Here is a 20,229-nt window from a genome sequence, read left to right on the forward strand (position 1 = left end):
CCCTCCTTCTCTCCTTCACTGCTTGGGATAGCTCCCTCCCACCTGCCAGCAGGGAGGACACCACTTTATTGTCCCAGCACCTCTTTCCCTTCCCTTAAACAGGCTGAAACAGTCACCGAGAACAACAGCAGAAATATCATGGGTGTCTAGTCACACCCAAGCTCCAGAGAACATTAAGCCTGAGGGGCTGAGCTCTCCAAAATGCTTTGTCTACTGGGTACTGGTCCAACCCTCAGGCTTTCTCCATGAGTGCCCACCAGGGTGAGTGCAGACAAGCTTATTTCATAGCTCATGAACCTGTTAGATAGAACATCTGTATAACTCCCCAGGACAAATGTTAGGTTTTGAGGACTGTACAGTCTTAACCCAAAGTGAAGAAAGAAATATTTCCTTGATTACTGAGATGCTTCTCACTTCCCCAAGAGTTAGGATCTTATTGTTCACCAAAGTAGCATTTGATTTCTTTCCTGCTCCACCTCATGCCTTCTTGGATCATTAAGGCACACTGTCACCCTCTTTTTGTATCTCAGGAGGTGTTGAGCCTGGATTCTTCAAGTTAGGATCTAATTAAATATTTTTTTCTTCCTGGAAAAAAGCAAAAAAGGTAAGAAGAAGTTGGAATCTTGAAAAAATAACAAATAGGATGCTGGGTAGGGAAATAAACAGTTATCTCATTTATTTGGCTGAGTAGCCTTTATGGAAATAAAAAGAGAGAAAAAAAGACTTTCTTTTCAAAGACGCTGTCCCCTGGAAAATGGAGAAATCGCAAAAACCGCCTCTGTGCACATGCTTATATCAGAGATTAACAGAGAAGAGGAGGGGATTGACTTCCACTCCCATAATCTTCCATCTGCAAAAACTAGATAAAGAGATTTCAATATACTTGGGAGAAAAACTAAAGCACATTTTTGGTTTGCCATTGCACAGGATGGTGTGAGGATCTCATAGCTTGACTTAAAGAAGATGCCCAGTTTTGAGACTGAATTAATGAGCAACTGCTCAAAGACGTGATATTCTTAAATACACTCTGAGATCTGAAGTTTAGAAAGAGAACAGTACATTGATTTTATAAGCAAAGGAACTACAAACAGTAAAGAAAAACAATCAACAACATAACAATAGTAAGTCATTACCTATCCCTTTGAATGTAAATGGATTACATTTTCTAATCAAAACATGTAAAGTGGTTGAATGTATAAAAAAGCAAGATCCAACTATATTCTGTCCACAAGAGACTCGCTTCAGCTAGAAGAACTCACACAGGATGAAAGTGAAGGGGTGGGAAAAAACATTCCATGAACATGGTAACCAAAAAGAGCAAGAGTGGCTGTAACTATATCAGATAAAATAGACTTTAAGTCAAAAACTGTAACAAGGGACAAATAAGGTTATCATAGAATGATAAAGTGGCCAATTCCTCAAGATAATAATTGTAAATCTATAAAGTGAAGATTTACAGAACTGAAAGGAGTAAGAGCAATTCAGTAACAGCAGAGACTTCAGTGCCCCACTTTCAACATTGGATAGGTCATCCAGAAAGAAACACAATAAAGAAACAGTGAACTTGAACAACACTAAAGACCAAATGGACCTGACAGACACATCCTGAACATTCTACGCAAGAGAAGAATACACATTCTTCTCAAGGGCACATAGAATATTTTCCAGAGTAGATCACATGTTAGGTCACAAAACAAGTTAATACATTTAAATAAATAAAATTAAGAAGATTAACATCATTAACATCATATGAAGTATGTTTTACCAACCACGATGGTGTGAAACTAGAAATGTGTGTGTGTATGTAGAAGTATCTGTGTTTTTCTATAAAGATGGAGGGATAAGAAGTATTCTAGATATGACGAAGAGAGAGAAGAACATAAGAGCTCTAATGTTCTAACATAGGAATATGTGGCTCTAATCTGGGATTTCCCTGAAGTTTGCGCTGGCAGGACTTGTGGATCTAGATGTTATGACATCATAGAACTTCGCAAAGGCCACATTGAACTAAAAATTAGCCAGTGTCCTGGACCCAAGATACAACCAGATGGTAAAAGAACTTAATTTCTCTGTTTTAGGAAAGATCTCAAAATAAAATCAAGCATCATTCAAGTGGTTCCCCAAAGTCCATCAGAGCCAGGCCAGTGAGAGAGAGTAAGGAATCAGGTACTGCAGTGCATTGGAGCGCTCATATTCTACGTAAAGAAGCTGTCCCCAACCTTTTGGGCACCAGGGACTAGTTTTGTAGAAGACAATTTTTCCATGGACCAAGGTGGGGGAGATGGTTTTGGAATGATTCAAGTGCATTACACTTATTGTACACTTTGTTTCTATTATTATGTTGTACATTGTAACACACAATGAAATAATTATACAACTCAGGCCAGGCGCGGTGGCTCAAGCCTGTAATCCCAGCACTTTGGGAGGCCGAGACGGGCGGATCACGAGGTCAGGAGATCGAGACCATCCTGGGTAACACAGTGAAACCCCGTCTCTACTAAAAATACAAAAACTTAGCCGGGCGAGGTGGCGGGCGCCTGTAGTCCCAGCTACTCGGGAGGCTGAGGCAGGAGAATGGCGTGAACCCGGGAGGCGGAGCTTGCAGTGAGTTGAGATCCGGCCACTGCACTCCAGCCTGGGTGACAGAGCGAGACTCCGTCTCAAAAAAAAAAAAAAAAAAAAAAAATAATTATACAACTCATCACTGTATAGAATCAGTGGGAGCCCTGAGCTTGGCTTCCTGCAAATAAAGAGCTCTATCAGGAGTGATAGGAGAGAGTGACAGATCATCAGGCACTAGATTCTTATAAGAAGCATGCAACCTAGATCCCTGGCCTGCACAGTTCACAATAGGGTTCGCGCTCCTATGAGAATCTAATGCTGCCACTTGCCTGACAGGAGGTGGAGCTCAGGTGGTAATGTGAGTGACGAGGAGCAGCTGTAAATACAGAGGAAGCTTCGCTCACTTGCCTGTCGCCCACCTCATGCTGTGTGGCGTGGTTCTTAACAGTCCATGGACTGGTACTGGTCCATGGCCCAGATGTTAGGGACCCCTGATGTAACGGGACAAGAGATTTTTTGATAAATCTTAGTGTTCCATGTAGAAATGTGAGCCCTGGTGGTTTAATCATTGCATTTTTCTGAAGAAGTGAGAAAGCTGGATTTTTATACAAAATTTTTAGTTTTTTAAATGTTGACACCTAATATCAAAATACGTTGATGGACTATATTTGACCCATAGGTTTCCAGTTCAAGACTCTGGTTTAGATGCAGGAATCAGCTTGACTCAATTCAATGAACCATGAAGACTTAGACCTGTAATGACCTCAGAAATCTATGATTCCTTTCCCTTTAGTAGGAAGAATAATAAATGGAAGGGCCTGACTTGGTTGACAGTTAGCCTAAATTTACATAGTAAATTTGTCAGAAAACTGGGACTGGAACATAGGTCTCTAAATCTCTTCTGTTCTTTGCACTATACCTCACTATGTTAGCTATCTATTGCTATGTAACAAATTATCCCAAAACTTAGTGGATGAAAACAACAAACATTGTTTATCTCACACATTCTGTGGGTTGCAGAATCCAGGCATGGCCCAGCTGGGTGCTTCTAGGTCAAGCTCAGTCACGAAGTTGCAGATAAGTTGTCAGCCAGGGCTGCAGTTTTATCCCAAGCCTACACAGGGAAGGATCTACTTCCCTAAACTCACTCACATGGTTACTGGCAGGAGTTAGTTCCGTGTGGGCTGGTATATTCAGAGCCTCAGCACCTCCCTAGCTGTTAGCCAGAGAACCCCCTCAGTTCGTTGCCTCAAAGGTCTCTCCATAGGGCAGCTCAAAACATGGCAGCTGGCTTCCATAAGAGCAAGAAGAGTGAGAAGGCATCCAAAACTGAACCCACAGCCTTTTTATAGCTTACTCTCATGACTTCTGAGATTAGGTTATAATCTATTGCTTCATAGACTTATAATCTATTTATTAGAAATGAGTGAATGTAGTCAGCTCATAATCAAAAGGAGTGGCTTACACTAGAGCATGAATAACAGCATTTCACAAAGACAGGGATCCCTGGCAGCCATCATAGAGGCTGCCGGCCACACACTCACTGTCTCACAAATTTATGCCAGGGGTCAGAAAACTATGGACTACTGGCTAAATCCAGTTGCCACCCCGTTTTATAAATAAATTTTTATTGGAACAAAGCCACGGCCATTTGTTTATGTTTTGTTTATGACTGCTTCTGTACTACACCTGCAGAATCATTAAGTAGTTGCAACAGAAGCCACATGGCCAGCAATGCCTGGAAATATTTACTATCTAGCCCATTACAGAAAAAGTTTGCTGGCCCCTAATATATGCAATCATAAAATCTCTTGAAAAATATTGAAGAGGAGATTGAGCCAGAGATGATGTCAAATTCATCATTTTATTGAATTTTTCTTGGTGCTCTAGCACCATAAATACCGTGCTATGTACTTTTATAAGGCAGTTAGCTGGAAATCCTCAAAACAGGAGTAGCCCTGTGGTCTGGGCCAAGTGGGTGAGGTATGGCTTCCATTCCCCAAGCCCTCTCTCATTTATTCTCCACCATATATAATCATTTACCTTTCCACTGGGAAGCCCCACACCAAAAACCTATGACAAAAACGTGGATATAAAATATAACTACAATAATCTGAATAATAAAGCAAGTAGTTAGCATAATCTTTGAGCCTGAGGGTCCTGGGCTTCAAATTTTAGAAAGTTATTTCATTTGTCTTAGCCTTAGTTTCCTAATCTTTTTTTTTTTTTTTGAAACAGAGTTTTGCTGTCGCCAAGGCTGGAGTGCAATGGCGTGCTCTCGGCTCACTGCAACCTCCACCTCCCAGGTTCAAGCAATTGTTCTGCCTCAGCCTCCCACGTAGCTAAGATTACAGGTGCCTGCCACCACTCCTAGCTAATTTTTGTATTTTCGGTAGACACGGGGTTTTACCATGATGGCCAGGCTGGTCTCAAACTCCTGACCTCAGGTGATCCACCCACCTTGACCTCCCAAAGTGCTAGGATTACACATATGAGCCACTGTGCCTCCTCCTTATCCTTAAGTAAAAATTCTGATACCTACTTTATGCCCTTTTCTTGTCAGAGAAATGCATTAAAGCACCAACTGCAGTGCCAGGTTCGTAATAACAGCTCCAGAGATACCAGCCACAATGAGCAAATTATTTAATAGTCATCCGTGGCCTATTACCACGTCAGTAAATAGGCTCATTTCAATTACCAGTTCTGAAGAAAGGACGGTGGCAGCTGAGCTATTTTAACAAAAAAGTCCCCTGAGTCACACCTTTTGCCTTGGACGCACCACTTCCCCACCTCGGCTGCCTCGCCCATTGATAAGTTGACCTCATGATTGTTTTGTAAGAGCCACCTGTCCCCTAAAAGTCCTGCCTGAGGAAGCAGCCAGCACAACTGTGTAGGCTGGTGGCCAGAGGTGGCATAGGGTGAGATTTCACTGGGACAGGGCTATGAATAAATAGGAAGAATCCAACTGGAGTATCACAGTGTAAACAGAAGTTGAGGCACTATTATGCACTTCATTCTATTTGTGGTGAAAATATTGCCGCCAGAAGGGTAGAAAAATGTCTTTAGGGTAACTGTATATGAATTTCTCATACACTTATCCGCTCCTTGATTTTGCCCATAGGAATTAGGAGAGTCATTCCCCATCTTGTCAGGCATGATTTTAGAAACTCTGGGAAAGGCACGCAACCCCGCATCACTGCTAAGCCTATAAATTCCTAAACTAGTTTGAGCCTGTTTGAAAAAGATGTCATATGTTAACCCTGGCTGTCTCTCTCCATAGCGTGTCTCCCTCAGTGCCTGCTGGTATCACCACTTTAATTCTAATTAATGGGACCGCCATCTACCCTGTCCCCTGAGCAGTCTCCCTAGTCTGCCTCCTCTCTTAATTTCTTCTCTCATGCTCGACCATTGTATTAACTCTTGATTGCTTCTTCTAGATGGCTCTGGCACTCAGGTCTGCCTCTTTCTCCCACTGGCATCCAAAACACAGCAGCCCTGAGTTCAGTTCTTGGTCTTCTGGCCTTCAGTCTCGTAAGCTTCTGCTCCATATCATATCATATCTGTACCAAAGCATGATACCAGCATTCCCTAAAGGCAGGGGTTATTGGGGGCCATTGTAGTGGCTGCCTGCCACACTCAGTATCTCATGAATTTATTTATGTTTTGTTAAACCATAAGTGTGTTCAGATTGTTCTCATGTTGTAAATCATTTGTTGTCTTTGCATTAGCTGCTAGCGTTCTCTTCCTATTTCCTTAATCTTCTGGAATTATTTCTTCTTTGTAATATTCATCCTGAGCATCCTACGGGATACTCTAGGATTTGAAAATAATTCTTATTATCCAAAGGGTGAAAGCAACATAGGACTTGAGTATGTACTTACTCATTAATGTAAGGACATAAATGAAAAGACACCATCTATTAAAGATAATAAGAAATGTTCACAAATAGTATACGGCATTCATTATGGAACTTGGTAGAAGCTCCAAGTGTCATGCAAAATGTGCTCTGCAGAACTGCAGAGGAGGGAGGGTTCACTTTCAACTGGGGTGATTGGGATCACTTTCAACTGGGGATCACTTTCAACAAGGAGCTGGTATTTGGGTTGGTCCCTGAAAATTATGCAAACCACTTTGTAGAAAGAATTGGCTGATGCCTGGCCAAGCATGGTGACTCATGCCTGTAAACCTAGCACATGGGGAGCCCGAGGAGGGCAGGTCAATTGACGTCAGGAGTTCGAGACCAGCCTGGCCAACATGGTGAAACCCTGTCTCTACTAAAAATACAAAAATTAGTTGGGCATGGTGGCACATACTTGTAGTCCCAGCTATTTGGGAAACCAAGGTGGGAGAATTGCTTGAACCCGGGAGGTGGAGGTTGCAGTGAGCCAAGACTGCGTCACTTCACTCCAGCCTAGGAGATAGGGTGCGATTCTGTCTCAAAAAAAAAAAAAAAAAAAAAAAAAAAAAAAAAAAAAAAGAAAGAAAGAAAAGATGCCATGTGTGATGGTGTCTGGGCAATTAGGAAGAGGAGAGTCAGAAAGAATCTAGTTTCCAGCCTCTGTCACCAAGCAATCTGGGGAGTGAAGTTGATGTTTACATAAAGAGAGAAGAGGTACAAGGTATTAATGTTCTTAAGATGGTAAAGATATTCAAGTGATGTAAAGATTGGTTGAGAACATTAGAGAAATGGTCCAGACTAGAGATGAAGATGGAAGGTAGCTGCATGCAGGCATAGATAACCACATCCCAAAGATCGTATGAAGCCAGCAGAGGCCAGCAAGTAAGCATCTGGAATACAGTTAGGAACATGGGAGCATCAACTGGCCTTCTAGGTCTCAGTTTCCCCATTTGTGAAATGCAAGTAAGTGTATCAACATTATTAAATTACTGCATGATTCAAATGAAATAAATGCAGGTAAATTGCTTAGCACAGTGTCTGGAACATAATATGTGCTCAATAAATCTGTTACGATGATGTGGTGATGATGATAAGGAGGAGGATCGTTGTCATCATCATCATTATGATTGCCATAAAAGTGTTAAATTCTTGTAGATGCTCCCTTTTGGGGACTTCAGGGACAGGAGAAGGAAGAAAAATTCCATGATGAATCAAAGGCAGTAATGGGAAGGACAGGAGGAGAAAATGGAAAGCAGATGTCTGTTACATCGTGTTACTGTGTCAGCTTGTATCTTTTTCCATTAGACTGGGAAATAGTGAAAATTCAGAGCCTAGAGAGTAAATATTGTTTATGTTTCTATCCTGCACAGCACCAGGTCCAAAGACCCTAATACAGAACAGATGTCCATGAAGTTCTCTGGATATTGAACTGAAATGGAGGGATAGGTTTCTGAAAGTGGCCTTACAAGACACATATTGCAAAGTAGTCAGGTTGGGAGATTACAGACAAAAAAAAAAAATCCATTGAGCTGGGGATGTAAAAGGCTTGGCTGAACTTAGGAAAAGTAGTTTGGACAGATTTCTTGAGATGCGAGGATGCAGTGAGTTTAGGGACAATGGGGTGATGGAAAAGGGTACACACCTAAGTACAGACCACTACATATGAGTGTAGACCACCAGCAGGCAAGGGATGGCTCTGAGAGCAGACAGAGGAATGACTGGCCACGCTGGCTTCAGGTCACAATGCTGCCATTCACTACAGCATGACACTCAACCTCTCTGAGCCTCAGTGTACTCATCTATAAAACTGCAAAACTGTCTGCCTTTATATAACTTATATAATGGTGGTTGTGATAAGATTAATGGCTGCAAAGGAGAATGGCTGAGCCAACCTTCATCTTAGACTATGTCAAGATGAAGAAGAGTTGACAACCTGGATTCCCGTGCTGGGAGCCCATGTCAGAGGCTTGATATTGTTAGCCGAGGGTCACGTGGGTGACACTTTGGTGATACATGGGTCACATGGTAATTTGCAATGTACAAGTCAATTTCACACCATTAACTCATAGGGCTTTCACTGTGACCTAAACAGGAAATGTACTGCTCTCTGTGCTTTGTTGCTGAGTTACAGATGCTCACAGAGCTTAGGTAATTCATTCAGGTAAACCCACACCATACATGGTAGGGCTGAGCCACAGCCCAATGATGCCTCACTTCAGACCTGGTGTTTGTCTTCCACAGAGCTCTGCCCTCAAGCCAAAAACTTGGAGCACTCACATTTCTGCTCCACATTTTCAGAACAGGATTTAAAAAGAATAATTAAAGGAAAGTCTGACATGAACAAAGGTGATAAATAACTAAAGTTTCTCTTCCTCGCGCAACCTAATCAAAATTGTAGAAATGTTGGCTGTGAGAGCTACAAGGAAATCAAGAACATGGAGTGCAAAAATTTGCAGGATCTGCAGTTCCAAGAGCTATGACTCAGCCCAGGGGCAGGGAGTGACAAGACCCAGCTCTTGTTAGTGTTGTAAAGCTTCAGATGCATGAATTTATTCACCCAACTATTAGGACAGTACATGTGTAATTGTTATCATTTGGGAGGCTAAAAGTATTTATGACATAAAAAGGATTGTAATAAGCCAAAAAGAGGGCAATTCACAGTTACCAGTGGTTCCCCAGAGTAAAGAAGTAAATTACACAGTCTCTCTCTTCTATTGTTTGAATTTTACCATAAAAATGCATTACTTTTATAATTTTCTTAAAACACATAAGTCCCCCTCAAAACTGATTTTGTGAGTGAGGAGTGTGTCCAAACTTGAAAAGGCTGATTGTCACAGCCCAGTCGCCAATTCCCAGCTCCCAAATTAGTTGACAAGAAAAAGTGGCGCTTTTTCCTTCCCAAGGAACCTTTATGAAATAGTGGTGTTGTCATAAAAATGCCTCCCAGTCTGTGAAGGAACAGGTTAGACCAGGGGTTCATCTGTGGAGGTCTATTCTCCATGTGGAAAAGCAAGTCATCTCCAGCGTCTGACTCTCTGCACCCCAGGCTGAGAGCTGGTGCTAATCTTCTACAATACCCAACGCCATTGTTATCTCTGACATCGTAAGACTGTGAAGTCAGCACTCATCCCATCCACACTCACCTCCTTCCCCCATTTATAAATATCTCCAATTGCTTTGTCTCAAATCATGAACTTAAGAGGAAAGTTAGATTTTAAAAAGAACTATCTACAAATCTAAAGTCTTACATCTGCTGATCGAGCTCCACTCTTAGCCTGAGTTATCTTTCTTCTACATTTCTGCAGCCCTGTGCTTGAACTCTTCCTATGACTCCCATTAGAATCCATCCTAAATTTATAATTTGACTGCCTGCCCATCTACCTGGCCCTACATGGAGCTTCTGGAGAGAAAGAACCAAGACTGGTTCCTCTTTGTATCTCACCCACTTCACCCTCACCTACCCTGAAAACATGATACTTGTCCCTTCCTATAGTGTGTGTTCAGAGTTTGCTTACTGAATCTGACAGGTGTGGTGCACACAAATTCTGAACACACACTGCCAGAACTAACACACCCTGGATCCTTAGTGGATCCGTTATAATTGCATTCACATGAAGCAGCAGCTAGGAGACATCATGGTGACTTCAACTCCCAATTGAATTGTCATTGACTTACTTCACTCCCAATTGATAGTCAACCAAATATAACCCATCTATTGGATTCCTGAACATTTAAGTCTAATCGCTTAATCGCTGTTTTTTTTTTCTTTTTTAGCATTTTTCCCTCGAACATTGAATCTATATCCAGGGGAAATCATCTGGCCCCTGGACAACCTCGAATGCTCCTGAGTCAAGAGTAACTTGAGGTCTTAAATGTCTATTCTGAAGCCCCTCTTTTGTACAGGGATAGTCTTTGACTAGGAGGAGACGCCAGTCTATTAAATCTATCATCCCAGCATCCCCTTTATCTGATGAAGCAAAATTAAACACCTTCTTTACTCATAAATTTGGTAGGTTTTAGACAATAATGAAGAATCAGACATGGGCTGCACACAGTGGCTCATACCAGTAATCCCAGCAATTTAGAAGGCCGAAGCAGGACGATTGCTTGAGCCCCGGAGTTCACATCCGGGCTCAAAACCAGTCTGGGCAGCATAGTGAGAACCCACTTTATTTTCTACAGAAAATTTAAAATTTAGCCAGGTGTGGAGGCATGCATTTGTGGTCCCAGCTACTCAGGGGACTGAAGTGGGAGGACCTCTTGAGCCTGACAGCAGCTGCTGTGAGCTGTAATGAGGCCACTGCACTCCAGCCTGCGCAACAGAGTGAGACTCTGTCTCCCCCCGCAATAAAAATGAAAGAATGACCTATGTTTCACTCAAATTATAGCACTCCATCATAGGCCAAGGGCCAGGGGGACAGGGAATGTAGCCCATTTTCCTCCCTTACTTCACTACCAAAAAGCTAGTCCTATTGCCAGATACTGAATATGTCCAGGGCTGGATTTATGTGGTCCCCAGGAGGGTCTTAGACTCTCCCAGCATTTTAGGAAGAGGAAGAAAAGCTCCAGAGTAACAAAGTACGGACAAGTCAGGCCCTAGCCACATGCCCTGAGACTACTCCCCAAAGGGGGCATTCTTGCCCATGCCAGCCCTATCTGTACCCACAACCCAATCCAACCCACACTCAAACAAGCCCCTGGAGCCCAGAGAGCTCCAGGACAGCCACACATTCACAGGGAGCTCTGCCTGTCCATTGGGTTCCTAATGAACTGAGTGAGTGGGTGTGTTCTACATGGTGAGAGGTACTGGTATGACGCATCAGGAAACATGTCATAGTCTCATCACTGTAACATGACAAGAATTGCAGCCATGGCTGGAACCTTTATAAAGTGACCCAGCACACCTTTCCATCCAGTCTCAGCGTGGGGTGAAGCCTGGCAGCTATGAGGATCCATTATCTTCTGTTTGCTTTGCTCTTCTTGTTTTTGGTGCCTGTTCCAGGTAAGATGGGCTGGGAAATCCAAGGATTGAACTAATTGAGAATACATAATTCAGAGTCAGTCTTTCTCCATCCTTCAGAGCGCCTTAGACCAAGCAGGTTTGTTGTATGGGAACTAGGCATCACCATTTTTTTTTCAGACAAGAATCATTTAGCAGCTGGGCATGGTGGCTCACACCTGTAATCCCAACACTTTGGGAGGCCGAGGCGGGTGGATCACGAGGTCAGGAGTTCAAGACCGGCCTGGCCAAGATGGTGAAACCCTGTCTCTACTAAAAATACAAAAATTAGCAGGGCATGGTGGCAGGCACCTGTAATCCCAGCTACTCGGGAGACAGACAGATAATTGCTTGAATCTGGGAGGTGGAGGTTGCAGTAAGCCGAGATCGCGCCACTGCACTCCAGCCTGGGTGACAGGGTGAGAGTCCATCTCAAAAAAAAAAAAAAAAGAACTGTAAATCAGGTTTCCCAAACTTTCCTGATCCACTCGTAAGAAACTAAATAGCTCCCCAAAGCTCTTTCCCCATCTCTTCATGGGAAGATTGTTATACCTGCTGATGAGACATGAATCCAACATAAAATTTTAATACAGCAGGGAAGATTGATTTACTCTGAACAGAACAGAAGCACAGGCTCCTGTTTTACTAAGTGCAGTGGTTGGAGGTGGAGTGTTTGGGCTGCCTCTGAGGACACCACAGCCTCAGCACCCCCACTGTTCCTGTGGCAGTCACAGGGTCACGCCACTTCCCTGGTGCCACTGTGGGTCCACAGCTGAGCTGCAGCCGTAGAAACATTGTCTATGGGTCGTTTAGTCATACCTTTATTTTTCTCCCAATTTTATAGAAAAAGGAAAAAGAAATAAAAGAATACAAGAAAAGCAACAGATGAGTTATTTATTTGAGGAATACCAAAAGCCGTCCTAAAACCTTTCCATGTGTGCTATTTTGTCATTGCAGGTCATGGAGGAATCATAAACACATTGCAGAAATATTATTGCAGAGTCAGAGGTGGCCGGTGTGCTGTGCTCAGCTGCCTTCCAAAGGAGGAACAGATTGGCAAGTGCTCGACACGTGGCCGAAAATGCTGTCGAAGAAAGAAGTAAAAACCCAGAAACATGACGAGAATGTTGTAAAGTGTGGAAATGCCTTCTTAAAGTTTATAAAAGTAAAATCAAATTAAAATGTTTTTCAAAAAAAATTAGGAGCTTGATTTAAAAAAAAAAAAAAAAAAAGCTGGTCATTTTGGTAGTTGTTTCCAAACAGGCAACTCAGAAAATCTTAAGGACTCACCTTTCTTTCAAAGAAAGTAGAATCTCTGGAGAAATCTACAAGGGAGGCTGACCTTATTACCCAAGGGTTACCAGGTTCTATTCCTCCTTTGTGAACGTGACGCCCCAGTGAAGTTGGACTCTTCACTCTCTTGAAATACGCCCTTTGCTTTCATGTCACCCAAGCCTTGAGCCTTTTCAGTCCCTCTACCCCAAATGGCATCTCTCCACTAAATCTATCTCTAAGGTTTTCATGCATCCCTCAGGGGCTATCCCAATTCCTTCCAAAAACTTTGTCTTCAGAGAAATAGGGAACCTGGCTCTTCCTCAGATATTCACTTTGCTTTCTCTCACCCATGCCTCTGCTCTGGTTGGCCTCATGTCTGCCTCACTCCTCCAACTTAATCTCTAAACTTTAACCTGTCCTTCCGGGACCGTCTCACATTTTATCTCTATCTTAAAAACACAGGTGATTTCCCAAATGCTTACAGTCTTTCCTCTGGTTCACCACAGGGTTCTGACTTGAGTCCTCCATCTATAACCCTTGCTTGGTTTTTACATTATGTACAGTGACATACTGCCCATCTCCATATTAGATTTTGTGAGCCTTAAAGCAAGGAGTTTGTCTTAATTCTTCCTGGACTGCTTGTAAAGTGCCCTGAGCATGAAGGTTGTTCACAAGTATTTATTGAATTGAAGTACATTCAAATGATTTATTGATTGAAGTATCTTTAATCATTCAAATGATTTGGAGGTACTGCAGTTTAACTATCTAGTGCTCTCTCAACGTTGATGCAGAAGGATTCCAGCAAATGGAGTGCGTGGTCCTGCATACCTGACACCAGACCCCAGTCATGGCACTATATATGGAGAAAAGACAATACAACAAGGCTCTTAGGAAGAAAGGCTCAAGGTCCCAAAAAGATGAGACTGCTCCTCACTTTCCATCCAAAATGGACTCACTGCTATGGGAATCTCCCTCTGACAGTAGACAAAAGGGAACCTGTCAACAAGTGTGACAGCTGTGTTCAGAGATTGGGTAATAAGCAGTGCAACAGACCAGTGAAGTGACGCTTTCAACTGCCTCCAGCTCACTACAGCGGCAGGGTCCAGACCACAGCACACAGAGGAAGACTCAAACGAAGACCAGCGATCCTGAGGCATTGAAGAGACTGAAATTAAACTTTCCGAAGCACAAGACACCCCCACTTCCAGGGCAGAATAGCAGAGAGAGGGTACCTAGAAGGAAGCGAGGCCCCCAAGTGTTGGCGGTAGGGGCAGGGACACATGGTAAATCTTCAGTCCCGGGCTGCTGTGTTTTCATGTGAGCATGCTTGAGGTAAGATTTCACAAGGCCAGAGGCGAACGAAAACACCCAAAAGGGATTGGATAACAATTTCAGGAGCACTAAAGGCTGGAAAAGTTTTCATTCCCACCAGCAAAGTGGAGAGACTGCAGAGTTCTCAGACAACTAACACATTAGCAGTGGTGCTATTTGGCTCTAGATTAAAATGTTCTGCAACTACTCTAACAAATTTTTTTCTAAACCATTCTTGAAAGGACCAGACTGATCTATAAGAAACTTAAATGTGTGACAAAATAAAGCCTAACATTCTTCAAAGGGAAACAAGTAAATCCATCATTCAACAATTTGTGCTTTATAATGCACTGAACCTGGTAAAAACTTAGTAGCCAAGCAGGAAAATATGGTCATAACCAAGAGGAAAATCTTTCAGTTAAAACAGATCCAGAAATGACAAGAACACTAGGATCAGCAAAAAAGATATAAATGAGCTATTATAAATGTTATGAATGTGTCCAAGGTTGAAGAGAAAAACTGTTTATAATGAGTGAGAGATATAAAGAAAAAAAGGATGGAATTTCCAGAGATTAAAAATAAACATCTGAGTAAAAAATATTATGAATTGGATTGTGGCATATATTCCAAAATAAAGATCAGTAAACCTGAGTTTATATTACTACTGAGTTTATATTTATAAAAAAAATAATGCAAAGAGAGGAGGAAAGGGCTGGAAAATAATAAGCAGTGACCTGTGCAGAAACATGAAGCAACCTAGCACCAATGTGTGTTTAGATGGCTAGGTGTGGCAGTTCACACCTGTAATCCCAGCACTTTGGGAGACTGAGGAGGGCGGATCACAAGGTCAGGAGTTCAAGACCAGCCAGGCCAATATGGTGAAACCCCACCTCTACTAAAAATAAAAATTTGGTTGGGCGTGGTGGCATGCACCTCTAATCCCAGCTACTCTGGAGTCTGAGACAGGAGAATCGCTTAAACCCGGGAGGCAGAGGTTGCAGTGAGCCGAGATCACACCACTGCACTCCAGCCTGGGCAATAGAGCAAGACTCTGTCTCAAATATTAAAAAAAAGAAGTTTTGGGAGAGAGGATAGAACTAAGGAAAGAATGGCCTATTGTTTTCCAAATTTGGTGAGACTATAGACACACAAAATTACCACACGAAGACATCCAAACTGAACAAACATGAAGAAAACCACTTGAAACATATCATAATCAAATTATTTTAAATCAGTAATAAAAAGAAAATTTTAAAAGCAACCTGAGGGCAGGCACAATGGCTCATGCCTATAATCCCAGCACTTTGGGAGGCCAAGGCGAGCAGATCACCTGAGGTCAGGAGTTTGAGACCAGCCTGGCCAACATGGTGAAACCCTGTCTCTACTAAAAAAAAAAAATACAAAAATTAGCTTGGCATGGTGGCACGCACCTATAATCCTAGCTACTCGAGAGGCTGAGGCAGGAGAATCTCTTGAACCCAGGAGGTGGAGATGGCAGTGAGCTGAGATCACCCTACTGCACTCCAGCCTGAGCAACAGAGTGAGACTCCATCTCAAAAACAAAAATAAAACTACAAAGCAGCCTGAAAGGAGACATGTTACTTACAGAAGAACAAAACATAAGTGATATCTTCAACTGCCAAAAGAAAAAAAAAATGTTATCTTAGAAATCCATCCCAGCAAAAGTATATTTCTAAAAAAGGGTAAACACATAATCAAATAATAAGTAAAGGCATTTTCCAGTAACAACAGTAAAAGCTAAGAGAATTCCTCACCAGCAAGTCCATACTATAAAAAGCAAAAATAATTTTTTTGGTAGAAAGGGAAGATGCCAGGTAAAAATTTGATTCCACATGATGAAAAGAGCGTGCTGTGGACATTCTAGAAGCTCCTTAAAGATAGAGATTTTCAGTTCAGTAAAAAACAAGACCCAACTACATACTGTCTATAAAAACCCACTTTATATATAAACTGTAAGAACAAATTTAGAGTAAAAATAAAAGGATGGAAAGAGATATAGTATGAAAACATTAGTATAAAGAAAATAGTATTGGCTATATTGGCTCATTGACATAAATTGGGGTAGATTTTAGAGCAAGGGGTATTATCAGTAATAGGGAGGGATATTTTTCCTAATGATAAAGCGGTTACATCACCAAGAACAGACGTTAATATTAAATCAGTATGTGCCTAATAACAGAATTTTGAAATTCTTAAAGAAAAATCAGTAGACATTAAAGAAATAGACAAATTAACATTACAATTAGACAATTCAACGCTTCTCTTCTTGTAATAGATTTTTAAAAGCAGACAAAATATTAGTAAAGATAGAGAAGGCTTGAACAACAGTATCATCCAGCACAACCTATTTGAGATTTCTAGAACACTCTACCAAATAACAGCAGAATGCATTAAAATATTACCCAATGGAGCTCATACTAACCTATGAAATGTCTCAAAAAATCAACAAAGTTTAAAATTATACAAAAGATAGTGTCTATCTACAGTGGAATTTACAAAGCTATCAATAACAGAAAGTCATCTGGAAAAATCCCCATATATTGGGGCATCAATGAACATGTTTCTAAATAGTCAAAGGAGAAATCACAAGATACATTAGAAAATATGTTGAACTGTTAGAAAATGAAACTATAACATAATGAAATTTGTGGAAGTGCCACAAAAGCGGCTCTTCGAGACAAATTTATAATTAAATGCCATTATAATAGAAAGCAGAAAAGCTCACAAATAGACAATTTAAGGTTCCACTGTAAGAAACGGTAAGGGAAAAGGGAACAAATTAAACCCAAAGTAAATAAGAAAAAAAAAAAAAAAGAGAGACAGAGAAAAAGAGTGAATAAAAAGAAAATGGACACACACAAAAAAACATTAAAAATAAATAAATAAAAGCTGATTCCTTGAGAGGATCCATAAAATTGTGAGAACTCTCAATAGGTTCATTAAGGGGTAAAGAAATGACAAGAAGTCTCAGGTGCACACCCAGGGTTCAGGCAGCCAGGAAACTGAGATTAATCTGCGTTTTAGGGTCAGATAGATGAGCCGCCAACAGGTGGCAGTAACTGCGCGCTGATTCCCTCACCTCCTGCAGGGTCAGGCCAGGCTCTGACTCACCACTCAGCTCAGAAGATGGGAGAGGATGACAGTAGCTCCATGGACTCTGGCCTTAGGCAGAGCATTACTGTAGCTTTGGGGCTGTAGGAGGATGAAGAGGGGAGGTTGTCAGGACACCATGTGGCGGTGGTTAGGAACATGAGCTTTGAAGAGAGGGGGATATTATTTCAAATTGCATCCGCCACTTAGTAGCCAGGTGACCTTGAACATGTCCTCTAGCCTTTCTAGGCCCCAGGACCTGCCTCGGTGAACTTGGGTAATACCCCTCTGGCAGGTTTCTGTCTGGGGATTAAATGAGATAACTTGTATAAAAATGGCCATGGCAGGGCCGGCTACAAAATTCCCAAAGCTCAGTGCAAAATGGAAATGCAGGGCACCTTGTACAAAGAGCAGCAGAAGAAAGTGTCGTGAAAGGTGGAAGGATATTCAGCTTTCTCAAGCCAATATTTTTTATCATTTGAAAAATGAAATAGAGATAATAGTTATACAGGAGTAATGACAGTCATACAAATCTCCCCACAAAATGAGTGTCATGATTATAATATAATAAACAGTAATGTCTTACTAATGGGATATATGGGTGAATCACACAATTTTTCTGGCCCACTCATCTGTCAACTAATTTGTTTTGTCATCAAACTTTATACCTGGTGCAACTTCATTTTTTATTTTGAGAAGAATCTGCTGAAGCAAATGCTTCTGGAATATTTTCTAAGCTATAACAATATGGGGATGAATTATTTTGATATGCTAACAAATTTTAGTATATCTGGAGCTAGTGATTCTTTTAAAAATGTTTGTTTGTTTGTTTGAGAAGGAATCTCGCTCTGTCTCCCAGGCTGGAGTGCAGTGGCACAATCTCGGCTTACTATAACCTCTGTCTCCCTGGCTCAAGTGATTCTCCTGCCTGCGTCTCCTGAGTAGCTGGAATCACAGGCATGCGCCACCTCACCTGGCTAATTTTTGTATTTTTAGTAGAGATGGGGTTTCCCCATGTTGGCCATACTGGTCTCGAACTCCTGACCTCAGGTCTTCTGTCCCCCTCAACCTCCCAAAGTGTTGGGATTACAGGTGTGAGCCACCATAAAATGAATTCTTTTAAAATGGTTTAAACAAATCCTGTAAGTTTGAACTGAATTTTACATGCGAACTTATCCAATGGAATTCTGATGCCTCTTTTGATATTTCCTGTAATTTGCAGAGGCCTACGCCAGACCCAAAGTGGCATCATAATTTGTAGTTTATTGAAAATGCCTGCTTATGTATTCCATTTCTGTATCTTTAATAAGAAGAAGAAGAACTATTTAAAAATTGCCCTGCTTATTAAGGTTTGATTCATCTGAAAGTTTATATAAAAGTAGCACTCTTCTCTGTTGAACATGATGATCTTTGTAAATTTAATTTCCATTTTTGAGGCCGTGATAACTCCTTGAAGAATTCTAAACACTCTGAAAAACTCTAACTCCCTGGTCTACTTTATTGCAATGTCCATGTGCACGTTTTGTCTTTCATTAATTTACTGATAGTTTGCTGCCTGGTCATCTATGGTTCCTGTCCCAGTGAGCAAGCAAGAAGGTTAACATTTGTGCAAAAGCTCCAAGAGTAACTCTGGGGATAAACAGGCACAGAGGTGTCGGTGCCGCCCCCACACAGAGAACACCTAGGGCTGAGAACACTGCTGCTGCTGCTACTGCCACCTTCACATCCCAGCCCCCAGGTGTCTGGGCTGCTCCAGGGCTGCGCGTGCTAAGGGCAGCTAGACCAGCTATCACCAGTCATGTGCCCGTGGTGCCCCAGGGCCTGAGCCTGTCCAGCTTGTGTCCCTGTGTATCCACTCTGCCCATGCACATGCTGCACTCACAAGACCGCACTTACAAAACGCAGGTTCAAAGAAAAAATTATTCGGAATGTCGATAGGGTGGCTTTCTCACACCAGGCCCCAGCCCTCCGAGAGCAGGGGACTGCCCTGCCCTGATGCCCATGAAGCTGGCCATTCCACAGAAATAGAAATGAATACAACTGCTCCTGTTACTTAACGCTGAGGACTTAGTGCCGAGAAACTTCGTTTTCTAAAATCACAGATGGGAGACACCTCGTTTTCTGGGAGCCTATCTATAGGAATGAGGCTTCCCACTCTCACCTGGGGAACCGAACCACTTTGCCACAAAGACACAGCCTGAAAGCACCTCCCCGGTTACAGGAAAGGGGTTTGGGACACAGCGTGAGGTTTGGGGACACAGCATGGATCCTCATGTTCCATTAAAAGCAGGCCATGAGTCTCTCAGGCAGGCTTGATGGTTCCCCTTTTACACGGCTTTGTTTTGAGCTCATAAAAATGAATTAAATTAGGTTTTACCTAAGCTTGGCATGCCCTCAAATCCCATCATAGCTATGTTTTGAGCTTTTGGGAAGGCCCTCATGTCTGTGCTGGTGGATGGTCTTCCTTGCTAAAGCAAGATCATAACTGTACCTTTCAAAGACAAAAGTGATACTCTGGTGAACTTTATCAGACAAAGCGTATGACCAGGACAAACATGGCTGTGAAGGAGTCACATTGGACCATGCCAGGAAAAAAGAAGCAGCTGCAACCATAGGAATCTTCATGGGAACAGTCAGCCCAGCTGTCCTCGAGCAACCAGGCCCATGTTACCATAGCCCTGGTGGCTTCTTCCCCAGCGACACAGAGGTGCTGCATTTCACAGTGACTTTCCTATTTCAGAGCAATTTTACCTCCTTCTCTAACAAAGCCTCACAAATGTACTGAGCTCTAGAGAGGACAACAAGTATAAAACCACAAAGCTATATTGGTGGTTCCTGGGATTGGACCTGCTGTATAGGAAAAATTCACTGTCTTCTATGAGTGAGTTTTTAAATATGAGTGTATTACTTTTATAATAATCATGTTAAGCATAGGAGTCATTAAGAACGTATCAATCAGGAGTGATGCCACACGTGAAAAAATGGGAACCACTTTCTTAACTCAAACTCTTATTTACATATAAGAGTTATGTAATAACTCCAGTAAGACCCCTTGCCAAGTACCATGGCATTT

The 20,229-nt window shown here is 42.0% G+C and overlaps 1 protein-coding gene across 1 annotated transcript; it reads left to right on the forward strand.

The window, feature by feature from the left end:
• Positions 1-11,186: 11,186 nt before the first annotated feature.
• On the forward strand, positions 11,187-12,648 carry LOC105499846 (beta-defensin 103A). The gene is made up of 2 exons (XM_011772653.1): positions 11,187-11,462; positions 12,417-12,648. The coding sequence occupies exons 1-2, from the start codon at positions 11,405-11,407 to the stop codon at positions 12,560-12,562; spliced, it is 204 nt and encodes a 67-aa protein (XP_011770955.1). The 5' UTR covers positions 11,187-11,404; the 3' UTR covers positions 12,563-12,648.
• The last annotated feature ends 7,581 nt before the right edge of the window (positions 12,649-20,229 follow it).

This window comes from Macaca nemestrina, chromosome 8, assembly GCF_043159975.1.
Source record: "Macaca nemestrina isolate mMacNem1 chromosome 8, mMacNem.hap1, whole genome shotgun sequence".
Taxonomy (NCBI): Eukaryota; Metazoa; Chordata; class Mammalia; order Primates; family Cercopithecidae; genus Macaca; species Macaca nemestrina.